This window comes from Vipera berus (genome assembly GCF_964194415.1).
Source record: "Vipera berus genome assembly, chromosome: 1".
NCBI lineage: Eukaryota > Metazoa > Chordata > Lepidosauria > Squamata > Viperidae > Vipera > Vipera berus.
In genome coordinates, this window is record NC_138202.1 from 125,674,391 (window position 1) to 125,690,989 (window position 16,599).

Genomic DNA, 16,599 nt, shown 5'->3' on the forward strand with positions numbered 1-16,599 from the left:
TGAGAGGGAAGCCGCCCAAGGTCACCCAGCTGCTTTGTGCTAAGGTGGGACTAAAATTCAGTCTCCCAGTTTCTAGACTGATACCCGCCTAACCACTATACCAAACTGGCCCTCACATCTATTATATTATTATTATTATTAGTAGTAGTAGTAGTAGTAGTAGTATTAGTAGTATTAGTATTATTATCATCATCATCATCGACATAACGATGTGAAATTACAGCTGCCAGTTCTTTGGCTAGTATTGGCCTTCATTCCCCACAAGTTCTTCTCGCAGACCTAGGATGTCACAATGCATGGATGTAGATCCAGACAGTGGGGCGTTTTGTAATTTACAGATGGAAATTTTGTCAATGCACAGATTTTTTTATTATTATTAAAATTATTTTATGTACAGATGTGATGATTCAGCCCGACTCCCAGCAACGGGCAAGGGACCATCTGTCATTTAAGAGCAGAAAATGCAGCATGAACTATCCCATTTCCTGGGGAATCCACACTTCCCGCTTCATCGATAGCTCTTGCTCCCTTGACCTTCTGCAACCTGTTACATCAACTTCCCTAGTAGCGGGATCCATTTACACCCGTTTACTTCTAGTTCTTCTCCACGTTTCGAAAGTTCTCATTCACAAAAACAAAAAGCTCTACGGCGGGAGGGGCGAGGATATAGGAGAGAAAAGTTCAGTCGCTGAGCGTCGTCAGTACAGAAGCCAACACGATGATAGTTAAAGAGGTAACCAATCCGCATCAAGCAGCCACGACAGAGAAAGGAGGAGGGTGAGCAATTGATCTAGGCTTTTGCATGCTAAGAAGTTCCCTTCGTGATACCCGGTTGCTGCCGTCTCTGGCGGGAAAAGGCAGGCATTTATAAACACCCTGACCGCACTCTTCCAGTTCTAAGCCCGGTTTCTCACGTTACCTTTGCCCGCGACATCCTGTAAAGGCTCACGGTCTACCGCCACAATCCCGGCGACTCTTCCGTGCTTTACGGCAGTGAAACTTGTCCCGCCTTCCTCCAGACTGAGAATAAAGCCGACAGCGACGCTTGATGGCTGCGCCAGGATTAAGAGAAACTGGAGCGACTATCGCGACTGGGAAAGAAGAAACCGGAGACCGCAGGAGACGGAGACGAATAGCAGCAATGATCTCTGTGGAGATTGTCAAACCATCCGGGTCATGGTTGTCTCCAAAGCGTTTTTTCCAAAAGGCAGCTGGACTTTGTTTTTGTTTTCTTTGAAAACTTTTGGCTTTCATTAGAACTGAAGAAGCTTCTTGGAGAAGAAGCGAAATGTTTTCAAAGAAAACACCAAGAAAGTCCAGTTGCCTTTTGGAAAAAGCACCTTTGGAAAAGCAGTGTTGGATCCCTCAAAGTAAAGCTAACCCTGGACTGATGCTGTCTGGATATGCAGTTTAATAACTTTATAAATTTAATAACTGCCAGAAATGGATAGCTTCTTTATCAGAAACCCTATTAATAGTAAGGATCTATGTATTAACCCGCAATCATGAAATCTTTCAGGACATTTTAGCTCCAAAGATCCTTCTTTGCATAATATTGTACTGGCGTTTCAGACATGTAATTATCAGTGCTGTTCCTTATAGGACTTATCTCTTGTGCTTGTTTATCACAGGATTGGAAACTCTTGATAACCGACACCCATTAAATATGTGATGGTCATTGCACAAACCATGAATTTACATGCAATATAGATATTAATGTCCGATTAATTTTATTTGGATGAAAGGCAAAATCTCCATGGGCATCTGTGGTGCTAGTAAGAACAAGGGAGCAAATGACAAGTCTCATGCACTTTGTCTTGGCAGTTTTTTGATAACAGCATTGTTCACATGCCCTTATTTTGGCATTGCTAGTTTCTTGTAAATATTATTCCTTTTTTTTCAGATTGAGCTCAAATCTTGGGAAGTTTCATGATTCATGAACACATCCAGGAAAGGGGTTTGTTTTTTGACAGTCCAGAAATGCTTAATAATTTCCTTCTGACTTTTGGATGGGAGGGTACATATGTGTGTCTTCTTAATTTAACATACAACCCTAGACCCTAGGAGACTTTTACCTAAGAATTAACTATGTCTTCTCTGAAGGTAGCGTTCAGAAGGTGCCCCCTGCAGTGACCATTTGGAGACAGTCCAACTAAAGAACCAAAGATAGAGCTCCCATAGATCATTATACCCATGTTTGTAGCCATTGCACCATTGTTGGTGGGGTTTTTTTCCAACTTCTTAATCTAGGCTACAGCCTTGGATTTCTTAATGGATTTGTTTAATTTTTTGGGATGTGGTTAATCTAGGCTACAGCCTTGGCTTTCTTAATGGACTACTTTTTATTTTTTCTGGCACAGTGAAGGCTGGCTAGGTACAACTCCTTGCAATGACACTGGGCCACTGTTAAGGAAATTCTTAACTTGCAACCATTCAAAATTACAGTTGCACTGAAATTAGTGACATACAGCCTATCGGTCCATTTACAATCATTGCAACATCCCTAGGATCATATGATCAAAATTCAGGCACTGGGCAACCAGCATTTATTTATGATAGTGTATGATCTCAGCTGGCTTCCCACAAGCAAAGTCAATAAGGGAAGTTGGTTTCATTTAATGACTGCCTGATTCACTTAACAACTCCATTGATTTCCTTAACCATGGCAAAAAAGGTTTGAAAAATTAGCAGCAATTCACTTTAACAAGCACCCTGCTTAGCAACGGAAATTCTGGTCCAAGTTGTGGTTGTTAACTTGAGGACTACCTATTAAATTAAATATAAGACGTGGAGTGAAAAGTGAACAAACTTTATTCTGGCTTACTACCATACAGTATATATTTGCCAGGGAGGACAAAGTATATTAAATAGCATTTTTAGATTGTACCACTTATATGAAGTTTAGGAATTCTGCCAAGATGAGGGAACCATGGCTTTTGAAGAGATCTTGCTTATTTCCACTGAGAAGAGTGATCTCCTCTTAAAGAAGGTCTGATTTTGCCACACCCAGGTCTGAAGTGGCTGAAGCAAGAGCACCCAACACTAAACTTTAAAATGAAAAACAGTAAGCTTCTTGCTGTATCCAAAGAAAGAGTGCCTTACTTCAAGAGCTGCAGCTGTGGCCTGGATCTGTATGAATGGATGCTGTGTGAGGTTAAATAAGCCGTTTTCTCCATGTTGAAGCAATTTAATGCAAATCAGCACAGAGCCCAAAAAATACAGTGCAAGCTAATTAAACATATGGTTTAATTAAATACGGTTTAATTAATTAAATTTCTTGGGAGTAACATAGTTCTCTGGAAATGAATTAGGAATTATCCTTCCTGAATCTTTATTTTATTTATATTTCATATTTCTTAACTGCTCATCTCCCTTAGATTTATTTTACAATTTATTTTCCCAGAGGTTAATTCTTTTTAAAAGATGAAGAGAATCTGAACACACTTCCAAAGTGAGAAGAATGAGGAAGATAAAAGTTGGGTAGTTAAAGGACCTTTTTATTTTAAGAAATGACATTGTTCATATAAAAAAAACACAGATGCTTCTGGTTCTGAAGAAGCCACAAAGAAGCATCATTTCTTCTTGTTCATCCTGATATTACTTAACCTATTTTAATATCACTGAAGCCCTTGAAAATGAATGAAAGTGGAATTAAATCCAAATTTCTGGAAGATTTTTTTTTTGTACCAGCCTATTTAAAGAACTGGGGGGTAGTAAAGTAAATCTTCAGAAGTAAATATGAAGAAAAATGTAGCAGAAAAAAGTTACAGAAAGACAGTATAAATCCATGTAAAGCAGTTTAATATAAGTGAAATGAGGGGATGGTACACATTGGGGGCCACTTTTCAAGGAGACCTGCTCCCCCAAAGCAAAATTATGAAATGCATCATTAAATCCATTACAAATATTCAGCTATTAAGCCTCTTGGAACATTCCAGCAAAATAACAAATGGGTGATACAGTACAGATGTACCATTTAAAATAGTTGTCATAGCAAAATAGTTCAGCCAACTTAATTGAAAGATATAACTAGGGAAACCTGATATAAATGATTGTAATGAATATCAATGGATCGAATACAGATAACACGTATGGCACCATCCATGTTTGCAACAAGGTTTTTTTGCTTTAAAAAATTAGCACGTTACGTTTATTTTCAAAAGTTTATTCATTATCTTTGTCTTTTAAGCATTTTTTTATTTTTTTAAAAAAATGCCAGACTATTTCAATTGTGGAAAAAATGGAGTGGTAATATCACAGGATTTACCTAGTCAGTGCTATGAGCAGATAAGGTTTGTGGTTGTTGTGACAAAACTTGCCAAAAATTGTTCCTGAGAATATAATTTGCCTGGACAGAATAATAGCAAAATGATTTTTTTTAAAAAAAATGTTTACAATGTTACATCAGTATACACCCAATCAAACTGAGCAGAGGAAGGAAAGAACATTGTGCTTTTTCAATAGCATGGCTTTTAATAGACAGTCAGATTTGCAAACACTTTATAAGAGTAGGCAACCAAAGATTTGTTATGAGAGAAGGACTGTACGGTTTAGACAGACATAAAATAGACTAATACAATAGCACCACCAGTTGGTCACAGCTTTCTTTACTTCACAGAAGACAACAGATCTGTTCTGAAGTAAGATGGCTATTAATGCATATACTAGAAGAAAATGTACAATACAGGTAAATTCTGCATCATAGGTAGCCCCACATTCTGTGGTATTTGCCCCACAGAAATGGCTAGATTGAATATGTTGTATTATTTCTGACATCAGTACCATAGGTTATGTAGTTGAGGTGGTCAACAAGGCATGTACTCATGATGTATCCCATGACTGCTAATTTGGGGCAGGAAAGTCTGGTAGATACATTTAGGTTTTGAAAAATGGTAGGCTCTCTCACAAAATGTTGGCTGGGAAAATGGCTTGTCCATCACACAAACACCATTGGGGATAAAATCAGTTACAAAACACTGATTTACCAAAATTCCACCTACTACTTTTTGTTTCTCTGCCCTTTCAAGCGGTTTCCTATTATTTTTGTTTTTTGTTTTTGCTTGTTTTGGGTAAGTAGGTGGAACTTTCATAGTAAGCAGTGGAAGTAAGTTGCCCATTGTTTTCAGTAAGTAAGCATTAAAACAATTTCCTATGAGCAAAAAACCTGGTGAGCATCTGAAGTCAACACTGAAGATGTCACATGTTGGAGATTCTAGTTTGGGACATTGTGTCATCCCAAGTACATTGCATTGATTTCCTCTAGACATTTCACTTGATTCAATTACTGCTTTCATTAATTAATTTAAATTCACCTTGGCTTTCTGTTCACATATTAAATCAGAAGTGGCAGTTGATATCCCATAACCAACAGTATGTTGCCTTAAAATTCAGTTGGCTATTGAAATTGGAAGAGGCTGGATAAAATGAGAAGCAAATTCCACACCTCTTTGTATATGTTAGGTTCCTGGCTTCTTTCATGAAAATCATATTTGTGATTCTAATTTCTGAGTCAAGCTATGGATTCTTGCACTTAACAGGAATTACTCTCAAGTTAAATGCATTTACATCCATCAGCGTTTGTCAGCCATTATTTGAAAGATGGACCAGAATGTCCACACTGAAAGATTTATTAAAAAAATAGCAAACTTTGGGATCTGTTTTCTCTTTGTACTACTGTTCTTATACCGAACCAACCACAATAACTTTTGGGCTGCAAAAAAAATCAGAAAATCTCTAGGTGGCAGCAAAGAAATATATTTTTATAACCTTTTACTACTATCTAATGATTATACAAATGTCTGCAGTCCAGCTCTATTATCCTGCATAATACTATCCAACTGAAACGGATCAGACTAGCTAAACTTATAAGCCAATTAACCATATTCATCCTAACAAAGAATAGGAGATTTTCCTCTAGCGTACTGATTTTTCTTGATCCTTTGGTTCATATGGACTGCTGAGTCTAGTAGAAAATGGGTAGAATCGTTTTACTCTAGGCAGAGCCTAGAATTAAACATGCAATCTCATAAAAACCTATGCTCCCAGGAAACAAGCTGATCAGAGAAAAGGCTTCAACCCAGCCTTCTCAACTGCTCTTAATTTTTAAATGTGCAGAGAGATTTTCCAGGCATCAAACATGCATCTCTTCCTTGTCACCTGAGGTTGTATCAAACCACATCATGTTAAATAATAGTAAGGCATGGAAAATGCAGCTGGGCTGGAATCTTTCTCCAGGTCATGCCTGCTTTCTACAGAAAAGATCATTTCTTTTCCACAGAAATGGAAACAAACATTTCATGTTGACATACTACGCAGAAATGACCAATGTGTGGTCTTATTTCCAAATGCTTGAATTGGCATCAGAGTTTTTGTGCATGCTTCAAACAATCAGTTTATGTATATTCATAATAGGCAATCTCCCAATACAAAGATTCAGACAGCTGAAATCTCTTCACCCTGTGCTGAACCTTTGGCTGACAGACTCCCTGAGACATTATCTGAATCTAGCAACTCAACAATGCTATATGGAGAGCAATCTTCCAGGCCCACCTTGCTGCAGAGCCAGCCACAAAATCCTTTCTCCATATCCCTCACCGCATGCCACCAATCTCCAAAGGCCCAGGAGACTTGAGTTATTGCTGTATAAACGCCCAGAGAGAAAGAAACCGCCATGATGAAGATAGGATAGAAGATAATTAAAAATGGGCAGAAGGTGATCTTGTGCCAAAAGGTCCTCTCTTCATTGTACACCAAGAAGACATTGTACCAAGTAATGGTCCCATAGTAAAAGGAAACAATAAAGGACATAATGAAAATAATAGGGAGGCAGGCAAGGCTCCAGAGAAGAACATGGGGGCCTTTATCCATCCCAACTTCACAAGCCTTCTTTCTTTCAGGCATTTCGGTTTTTGGAAGCTCCTTTGACCGAGCCAGTTCTTGCAGCTCTTTATCGGTGAGTGTAACATGGATGTCTACCATCTGCCCTTTCTTCTTTCCTCTTGTGATGGTTCCAGTTAAAGTAACATACCTGCTATCTAAAGGCATAGCCCATGAACCTGGGAACACAGAAGAGCTTAATCAGTGCAAGACAAAAGGCAAAGCTGAGATTCACTGTTTTGATAGAAATTCTGCTGCATTTTATGCAGACTTCTCCAACCTGGCATTCTCTGGGTTATGGGGTTGTTGTTTTTTGACATAACATGTTATGTGAACCTATCTGTCAATGCCTTAGTAGTCCTTGTGAAGCAAGCCACTCTGGAAATGGATTAAAAAAAAATAAATCTTTCCTTGGCATGGAGTAAATTGGGACTTACTTCAATAACTGCAATCACATTCATATCTGGAAAGCTTATCCAGGGACAGGTATCAAGCCACTAAAGTTTGATAAGTTTAACTAAACCGTATCATGTTATTATACTAGCTTGGTATGATAGTCATGATATTATGTATGATACAGCTGTTGTCCATCACAATTGGAGATCACCAGGCTAGGGAAAGTTGGCTTAAGAAATGGTTAAAAAAAATCAACGAATTGGAAGGAAGAAGAGCATAAATCAATCCACATAGTGAGGAAAAGCAACTGTTTAGCAGGAAAATATTTTGTTTAAAATAATATATTTATCTTAATTTAGTCCCTCAATAGTTAGTTTATATATCTCTATCTATCTATCTATCTATCTATCTATCTATCTATCTATCTATCTATCTATCTATCTATCTATTTATCTATATCCTTTAAAAATAAAACTTTCCACTCCTTTTAATTAGGAGACTGTGTAAGAAAATTAACGTAAGGTTCAGATATAGAATATACTTTTAATCTAAGGCATTGACAGACATACAAAACTGCACTGAAAAAAAATCTGATCAAATACAGTACAGAATGTAACTGAATGGCACAAAAAAGCCAGAACACATTGTAATATGGTTTGGTAGTTCAATCTGTTTGTCGAAATATTGTGCTTCTTTTTCTAAGGCAGAAAATAAAGAGGATCGAAACCAGTGGTGGGATTCAACCAGTTCGCACCACTTTGGCAGAACTGATAGCTAATTTTTGTTGCCCAGGCCGATAATGGACTTCTGGAAGCGGCATCCACACAGAGAACCAGTTGTTCACATATTTGAATCCTACCACTGGTCTAAACCATTGAATTGCAAAGTTCTTGGCTTAGGTTTCCCTCGTTGCTCCAAAGTGGACCCTAATATTTACCCCTGTGTATCCTTTTCAGCAAGGGACGCGGTGGCTCAGTGGGTTAGGACGCTGAGCTTGTCGATCAGAAGGTCGGCAGTTTGGCGGGTCGAATCCCGAGTGCCGCGTAACAGAGTGAGTGCCTGTTACTCGTCCTAGCTTCTGCCAACCTAGCAGTTCGAAAGCACGTAAAAATGCAAGTAGAAAAATAGGGACCACTATGGTGGGAAGGTAACAGCGTTCCGTGCGCCTTTGGTGTCTAGTCATGCCGGCCACATGACCACGGAGACGTCCTCGGACAAGCGCTGGCTCTTCGGCTATGAAACGGAGATGAGCACCGGCCCCTAGAGTCGGAAACGACTAGCACGCATGTGCGGGGGAACCTTTACCTTTACTATCCTTTTCAGACAGTATGGAGAGTTAGGAAGTTGACTTTGATAGAGATATGAAAAATCCATTGCTAGGGCAATGAGGAATTAAAAATATTTTAAGTGCACAACAGACAGATAATATTTGGAAGCAGCTTAACAGACATTTCCCTAAATCACTGAACTATACACACTATAACATATAATCAGACTTGCAAAATTCTGTTATTCTAGCTCAGGCATGTCAAACTCCCGGCCCATGGGCCAGATGCATCATGCCAAAACTGCACCCACCTCATTGCCGGCAATGGGGAAAAAGTCACAATATGTCACGCAACGTCACGTGACGTCGCGAGTTTGACATGCCTGTTCTAGCCAATCTCAATAATAATAGTGTTAACCTCCCTGTGGAGTTGATTACTTGGTCTCATCTACCTATTGGGGCAGACAGAATGAAAAAGGCCCTTTGGGCAGATAATGCAAACACTGCAACAAAACAATATCGTCAAGTGATATTAAGGCCACTTTGCAGAAATGGAAAGGAGTATTTTTCAATAGCTTCTGAATGGAAAACACAGAAGCAAAACAATGTGTCATACTCTTCTCCATTTTTTTAGAAAACAGAAAGCTCAGGGAACCAAAGAAGCTATGGCTGGCTTTGTACAAAAGTCTGTAACTTGTTTAGGCTAAACATGATGTGTGTATACAGCTGTAGTGGCTTGCAAACCATGGATGATGGCTTAGTGATGTAGAAATTCAGGGACTGAAGTTTGTTCAAGCATTGACTACAAAATAACTATGGTTTAACACAATATGCGTAGACTGTACCACTACTAGCTGTAGTAGTCAGTACCTGAAAACTAAGCAAAAAGGTGTCATTTCCTTCCCTAACACATTCATCGGAACAAATAAAAACATGCACAACAAATGTTAAACCACTTATTCCAACGCATTTACCATCTCCTAGAGCGTGTCCCAAAAATTTGGAGCCTTCCTCAGAACTTTTCTCAATCCCATCCTCCTCTGCCTGTTCTTCTTCCACTTTGTTTTCCGTCCCTGACCGATAAACAATGATTGATTCTGGCCTGGACTCTTTCCTCCTCTTTTTCCTTTTTTCAGTGCTGGCTTCTCCCTCAAAGGTCACAGCCATAGCCACAGCTCCATGTAAGGAGTTGCAAGGAGCCCTCTGCCCCTTGTTCTTGCTCTCCCCAGAAATTTGGCCTTCTGGTCCACAGTTACTCTGAACTCTTTCACAGGGCATCTTGTTGACTTTTTCTGCTATCTTCTAAAATGTTTTCCCTTAGGAGCCAAGAATAATCATTGGGAAAGGGATGTGTTCAGTTCAGCAATACAAACTCCTTTCCAGCCTTGAATGAATTCCGCCTGCTCTAAATCCTAAAAGTGAGAGAAAAAGAGAGAAAATGCTCAGGAAACGTGACCCAATTATGAATTTAAAATGAGCACCCTTGAGATGAATTTAAATCAGCACCCAAAATTAACACTCTTGCTGGAGTCACACTTATCACACAAAGCCATCTGGCTTTGCATGTTGCATTAAACCAGTTGCTCTGGCTTTAGAATCACATCTGAAGTCCAATGTGTATGTTGATTTGTAGAATATTTGTAAATAGCCTCTAGCGTGGGCTGTTTCAGAAGACTGTGAGATGGGAAAGGAAATTTTATTTCTAAGGAGTCCAGAGAATTTCCTTCCTTCCCACCCTCCCACACCTCAGGTGAATTTAGGTAAGAATGGAACATGGTATTTGTAGTATCTGGGTGAGAGGCTCTCGGAGTATTAGAGGCTATAGAGACTATAGAGAATGGAAAACTTTTTTTAAAAAAAATCAGAAGTTAATAGCAAATCACTTTTCTAACACTGGTTTGCCCAGTGAAATTCCCAGAAATCAACTTGAGGACATTTTAATCTTCTTTTGGGAAAAATATATTGCAACCCTTCTAAAACCCTTTTTGTCTTGGTAGCTCATAAGCAAAGCACATTGTAACTCTGCACACAAGAATTTAACATTGGACTATTCAATGCAACTGTTCCGGTTATCTGAATAGTGTTTATGAAAATTAGATATGGAGATCATCTTCCTGAAAATTTATTTCACTTCACTATCAAGAAATGTGAAGATTTCATTTGTTCTGGAAAAGGCTGAGTTGGGTTAGTCATTGGATCATAAAGCAGCAGGAACTGGGAAGCTGAAAATCATCACACAAAGCATTGACAAGCTTCTTCCATATATTGTAAATATATCTATACCGTGTTTCCCCAGAAATAAGACCCGGTCTTTTATTTTTATTTTTTCCTCCAAAAGAGGCACCAGGTTTTATTGGGGGGGGTGTCTTTTCCACAGTCTCATCTTGTGGTGGCAGCACCAACAACCCCGCCCAACTGGCTCCTATCTTCTGCGGCTGAAGGAAATTCCTCTGAAGCTGAGAACAGAGCTACGGATTGACATTGCTATTTAACACCAACCTGGGGCTTTACAAGGGATGCGGTGGCTCAGTGGGTTAGGACGCTGAGCTTGTCAATCAGAAGGTCGGCAGTTTGGCGGGTCGAATCCCGAGTGCCGCGTAGCAGAGTGAGCGCCTGTTACTCGTCCCAGCTTCTGCCAACCTAGCAGTTTGAAAGCACGTAAAAATGCAAGTAGAAAAATAGGGACCACTACGGTGGGAAGGTAACAGCATTCCATGCGCCTTTGGCGTCTAGTCATGCCGGCCACATGACCACAGAGACGTCCTCGGACAAACGCTGGGTCTTCGGCTTTGAAACAGATGAGCACCGGCCCTTAGAGTTGGAAACGACTAGCACGCATGTGCGGGGGAACCTTTACCTTTACCTTTACCTGGGGCTTTAAGGCAAATGTGTTTTGCAATCCTCCCTTGGATTATAAATAATTGCCAAAAAATAACAGCAGGGCTTCCCACCACTTGAAAATTTTGACAGAAGCTCTAAAAACAGCTTTATTAAGTTCTTTGGGGGAAAAAAATGGGGTGCTGATGGAGAGAATCATTTGAATGGGCAACACAATCCTACCCACCTTTGCCTTATCACCCCTCCTCCTTGCTACCGTCATTTCCCTTAAATGCTATTGTTACCTGTGCCCTAGTGAGTGGCATGAATCCACATTGTGTAATTGCTCATGTGGCCATTTTGAAATCGCTGCGTAGGCACACCTCTTTTTCTATATATTTCTGCATAAATCTGCCTCTGAGAAAATAAAAGGATTAGGATTTCAAAGAAAGGAATGTGAATGAAGAGATGTTCTGTAAATGCTGTTGAGACAACAGCAGCAGTAGCAGCCTAGTTCACAAACAACAGACAGTAGTCTCTCTATTGCAAAAACCCCAGGGAGTGTTTGCTGTGAAAACAGAGAATTTTTAGAAATTGGGAATTGACTGTTACTATGCAGAATTCTTCCAGCTGGCTTTGTTGAAGTTCTTGCTATTTCTTTAGATGATTTCCTATTGCACAGCACAATCTACACATATTCTTTATAAGAACCTTGGTAAATTAGAAGTGTGTCAATATACTAAACACAAATGGACATAATTGCCCAAAGAAACATTGAGACAATTTGCAATGTAAAAAGAAGGGAGTTACCGTATTTTCCGGCATATAAGACGGCTGGGCGTATAAGACGACCCCACAACTTTTGAGATGATTTTCAAGATTTTCGTCTTATACGCCGGAAAATCAGCGAGCCCGGGAAGGCACGCCCTCCCCTCTCACTGTGGAGGAAGCAGGGCAGGCTGGCGTCTGGCGGGAGCCGGCAGGGCAGTCCTGCGCACGCGCGCGCTCCCTGGCTCCTAAGGAGTCCTTGGGGAGCCATGGCAGGCGCCTCACGCTCTTCCCTCTTGAAGCAGCATCGGCGGAGCCATCCGGCGTCGGGCGGGAGCTGGCAGGGCAGTCCTGCGCACGTGCGCGCTCCCCAGCTGTTAAGGAGCACTCCTTAGCAGTCAGGGAGTGCGCACGTGCGCAGGACTGCCCTGCCGGCTCCCGCCTGACGCCGGACGGCTCCGCCGATGCTGCTTCAACAGGGAAGAGCGTGAGGCGCCTGCCATGGCTCCCCAAGGACTCCTTAGGAGCCAGGGAGCGCGCGCGTGCGCAGGACTGCCCTGCCGGCTCCCGCCAGACGCCAGCCTGCCCTGCTTCCTCCACAGTGAGAGGGGAGGGCGTGCCTTCCCAGGCTCGCTGACTTGCAGCCAAGCCGGAGCCAAAAGGGGCTTTTCCTTCCACCCACCCTTTGGAATAGACACAAGAGCTCCCGGGGTCTGGCGTTTGCAAGGGGGAGGGGAAGGGGCTGAGAGGCTCTTGGGGGTGGGAAGGGAGAGTCACGTTGGAGGGGGGACTGGACTAAGGAGGCTTGAAGTTGCTTTGCAAGAACGGGGGCGCTCGATTGATTTATGTACTATTTTCCGGCGTATAAGACGACTGGGCGTATAATTTAATTTAATTTAATATTTGCATTTGTATACCGCCCTTTCCCTGAGGACTCAGGGCGGTTTACAGGGAATTAAAATCAAAACATACAAAAGTTAAAACCAATTAAAAAGCATTAAATTCACCCTGTACATTAAAACCCCAGTTAAAATTTTCTCCTCAGCCTGGGCCCGAGAGCTCAAAGAGCCAGGTCTTCAGGCCCCGGCGGAATGATCGGAGGTCGGGAGCAGTCCTCAACTCTACCGGCAGCTGGTTCCAGAGGGCAGGCGCTCCCACTGAGAAGGCCCTATCCCTGGGTGTCACCCGCCGGCAATCTCTCACCGGCGGAACCCTGAGCAGACCCTCCCTGTGAGAGCGCACTGGGCGAAGGGCGTTTGATGCCGGCAGCAGGTGTTCCCTCAAATAACCCGGACCCAGGCCATGTAGGGCTTTATAGGTGATAACCAGCACCTTGAATTTCACCCGGAGGGCAACCGGAAGCCAATGCAGCTCGCGGAGTAGAGGTGTTACATGGGAGTATCGGGAGACCCCCATTACAACTCGCGCGGCCGCATTCTGCACCAGTTGAAGCCTCCGAGTGGTCTTCAAGGGCAGCCCCATGTAGAGAGCGTTACAGTAGTCCAAACGGGAGGTCACAAGCGCATGAGTGACTGTGCGTAGGGCGTCTCGGTCCAGATAGGGACGCAACTGGCGCACCAGGCGAACCTGTGCAAAAGCCCCCCTGGTCACGGCTCCTATGTGATCTTCAAAATTGAGCCGTGAATCCAGGAGGACGCCCAAGTTGCGAGCCCTATCAACGGGGGGTAACACCTCACCCCCCATCGTTAAAGGTGGAATAACTTGGTTAACCCGAGACGCCGATATGCACAGCCACTCAGTCTTGGCGGGATTGAGACGAAGCCTGTTTCTCCCCATCCAGACCTGAACCGCCTCCAGGCACCGGGACATCACGGAGAGGGCATCACTGGGTTGGTTCGGGGTGGAAAGAAAAAGTTGGGTATCATCAGCGTACTGGTGATACCCCACCCCAAAACCACGAATGATCTCGCCCAGCGGCTTCATGTAGATGTTGAACAGGAGGGGCGAGAGAACCGACCCCTGAGGGACTCCACAAATGAGAGACCTCGGGGCGGATCTCTGCCCTCCTGTCAACACCGACTGCGAGCGGCCCTGGAGGTAGGAGGAGAACCACCGTAGGACGGTGCCTCCCACTCCCAACCCCCTGAGACGCCGCAGCAGGATACCATGGTCGATGGTATCGAAGGCCGCTGAGAGATCTAATAGGACCAGGACAGAGGAGCAACCCCTGTCCCTAGCCCTCCAGAGATCATTCACCAGCGCGACCAATGCCGTCTCCGTGCTGTGTCCGGGCCTGAAGCCCGATTGGTACGGGTCCAGATAATCAGTTTCCTCCAGGAACAGAGGGAGCTGATGCGCCACCACACTCTCAACAACCTTCGCCAGGAAGCGAAGGTTGGAGACTGGACGATAGTTGTTTAAAACAGCCGGGTCCAAAGCAGGCTTCTTGAGGAGGGGTCTCACCACCGCCTCCTTCAAGGCGGCAGGGAAGACACCCTCCTTCAAAGAAGCAGTTATTACTGCATGGAACCAGCCTCGTGTTCCCTCCCGAGCCGCATAAGCTAGCCAGGAGGGGCACGGATCCAACAAACAGGTGGTGGAGCTCAGTCTCCCCATGATCCTGTCCACATCATCAGGGGAAACAGGGTCGAACTCAGTCCAGATAAGTATAAGACGACCCCCCAACTTTTGAGATAATTTTCATGGGTTAAAAAGTCGTCTTATACGCCAGAAAATATGGTACTGTAAGTGATTTCACACAGGAGAACCTGTTTAAACCAGTATCACAATTAATTTCAACAGACGTTCAACATTGGCAGAAAATTTAGAAATAGTAATATTTATTTTTACATGAATTTGCAGATGTCAAACATCTGTCTCCCCAATTCAGCTATTACCAATGAAGACTTAAGCTGTCTTCCCAACCTGATGTCCTCCAGATGTGATGAGGTTCAGCTTCCACAAGTTGGTAATGCTGGGAGGAGAAATCCTAATGCATATGAAAAACCTCACATTGGAAAAGATTGGGTTAAACCATGAATGCCTCAAAGCAGTTTTGGGCGATCTGAGTTTTAGCGTGTTAAGGGTTTCAACATTGGGATGGCAAGAAAACCTTAGAACAGTACAAAAAACCAATTTAAAACAGTTCCAACAATGAGTTTCTAAACACAGTTAGTTTTTTGGAGTTAGTTGGATCCATACTGAATTTATGCTTACAATATATTTATTTGATTGTTTATTTATTTATATTGTATGTTTGTTGTTTTTTTAAATAAGGTGGTGGCCATATCTAATGTTCCTCTCCCTATTTTCCCCACCAACAATAACCCCGTAAGGCAAGTTGAGATGGGAGAGGGTGACTGGACCAAGCTGGAATTAGTACAGACTTCTTGTTTCTAGCCTGGTGTCTTAAACATTAGATCAGATTGGCTGTTATTGTTGAATAAGTGTCGATAAAAACTACATTATAGTTTGGTTAGATGTATGATCCCTACTATATGATATTGAGCAAAATAATACCTCATAAGCATAATTTGTACCCACAAATCTTGTGAAGTCAGACAAATTTCTTGGAACCCAAAACTGCCTATTGTCAAGATACTAGTACAAAAAATAAATGTTGGTTCCTGGTAATTTCATGGATATGTCCATATAGTGAACTGGGTAACAGTACAGAGGTGATCTGCTATTGACTTCTGGAATGTTTTTTCAATTTCCCAGTCTAGCTTCTTGCTCTGGAATTTTCATTGAACTACTGATTAGGTCTGATATTGCTTATGTTTTGAGCCAAGCTCAAGTGCGTGGACGCCACTTCTGGAAGTCTGTTCTGGGCCTTGGAGGCCCGGAGGCTTCCCAGGCTCAGAACAGCGTACCAGAAGTATGTGGATGCTGCTTCCATAAGTCGGTTCTGGGCCTCGGAGGCCCGGAGGAGGCCTCCCAGGCCCAGAACGGCCCACTGAAAGTGTGTGGACAGCACTTTTCCTCTGAAAAAGGAAGCTCTCAAAACAAATCAGGAATTTCAAGGACCAGGTTCAGCAGTGTTGCCTTTGAGCAGATGTCAGGGGAAGTAAAATCTTTCATCATTATAGTTCAATCTCTTTGATAATTGGCAAGTCACACTTGAGAAGCATCATCTATGTTGTTGCATCTTTTCCTTAGCTAAGTGATAATAGATCGAGGATGGTTTTTATTCCATCCTCCAATTATTTTAACCCAGATGCCCCTTCAGTATAATCACATTAATTCACTTAGATTTGGGGACAGGGTTGTGTACTTTTAACATACTGTATAACTCCTGTTCTTTTGCTTCCGATTCTTTTCAACTCACACAAAACACTCTCTTTGCTGCCATCTTGCGAAGGTTGTTGAGAGTGTGGTGGCGCATCAGCTCCCTCTGGTCCTGGATGAAGCGGATTATCTGGACCCTTACCAATCGGGTTTCAGGCCCGGGCACAGCACGGAGACGGCATTGGTCGCTCTGGTGAATGATCTCTGGAGGGCTCGGGATAGGGGAT

General features: G+C 42.5%; 2 protein-coding genes across 3 annotated transcripts in view; both read right to left on the reverse strand.

The window, feature by feature from the left end:
* The window catches only part of XRCC5 (X-ray repair cross complementing 5), a 58,986-nt gene extending 58,003 nt beyond the window's left edge, over nt 1-983 (reverse strand). The window contains exon 1 of one of the 2 annotated variants that reach the window (XM_081336486.1): nt 920-983. In XM_081336486.1, the coding sequence (XP_081192612.1) occupies nt 920-934 (15 nt within the window). In that variant the 5' untranslated portion in view covers nt 935-983. The remainder of the gene's footprint in view (nt 1-919) is intronic. The other variant, XM_081336487.1, reaches the window with a different exon arrangement.
* Nucleotides 984-6,226: 5,243 nt separating this feature from the next.
* On the reverse strand, nt 6,227-9,817 carry TMEM169 (transmembrane protein 169; the record flags this gene model as incomplete). Its single annotated transcript, XM_081325960.1, has 2 exons — nt 6,227-7,055; nt 9,514-9,817. The coding sequence occupies 2 exons, from the start codon at nt 9,815-9,817 to the stop codon at nt 6,433-6,435; spliced, it is 927 nt and encodes a 308-aa protein (XP_081182086.1). The 3' UTR covers nt 6,227-6,432.
* Nucleotides 9,818-16,599: the final 6,782 nt, after the last annotated feature.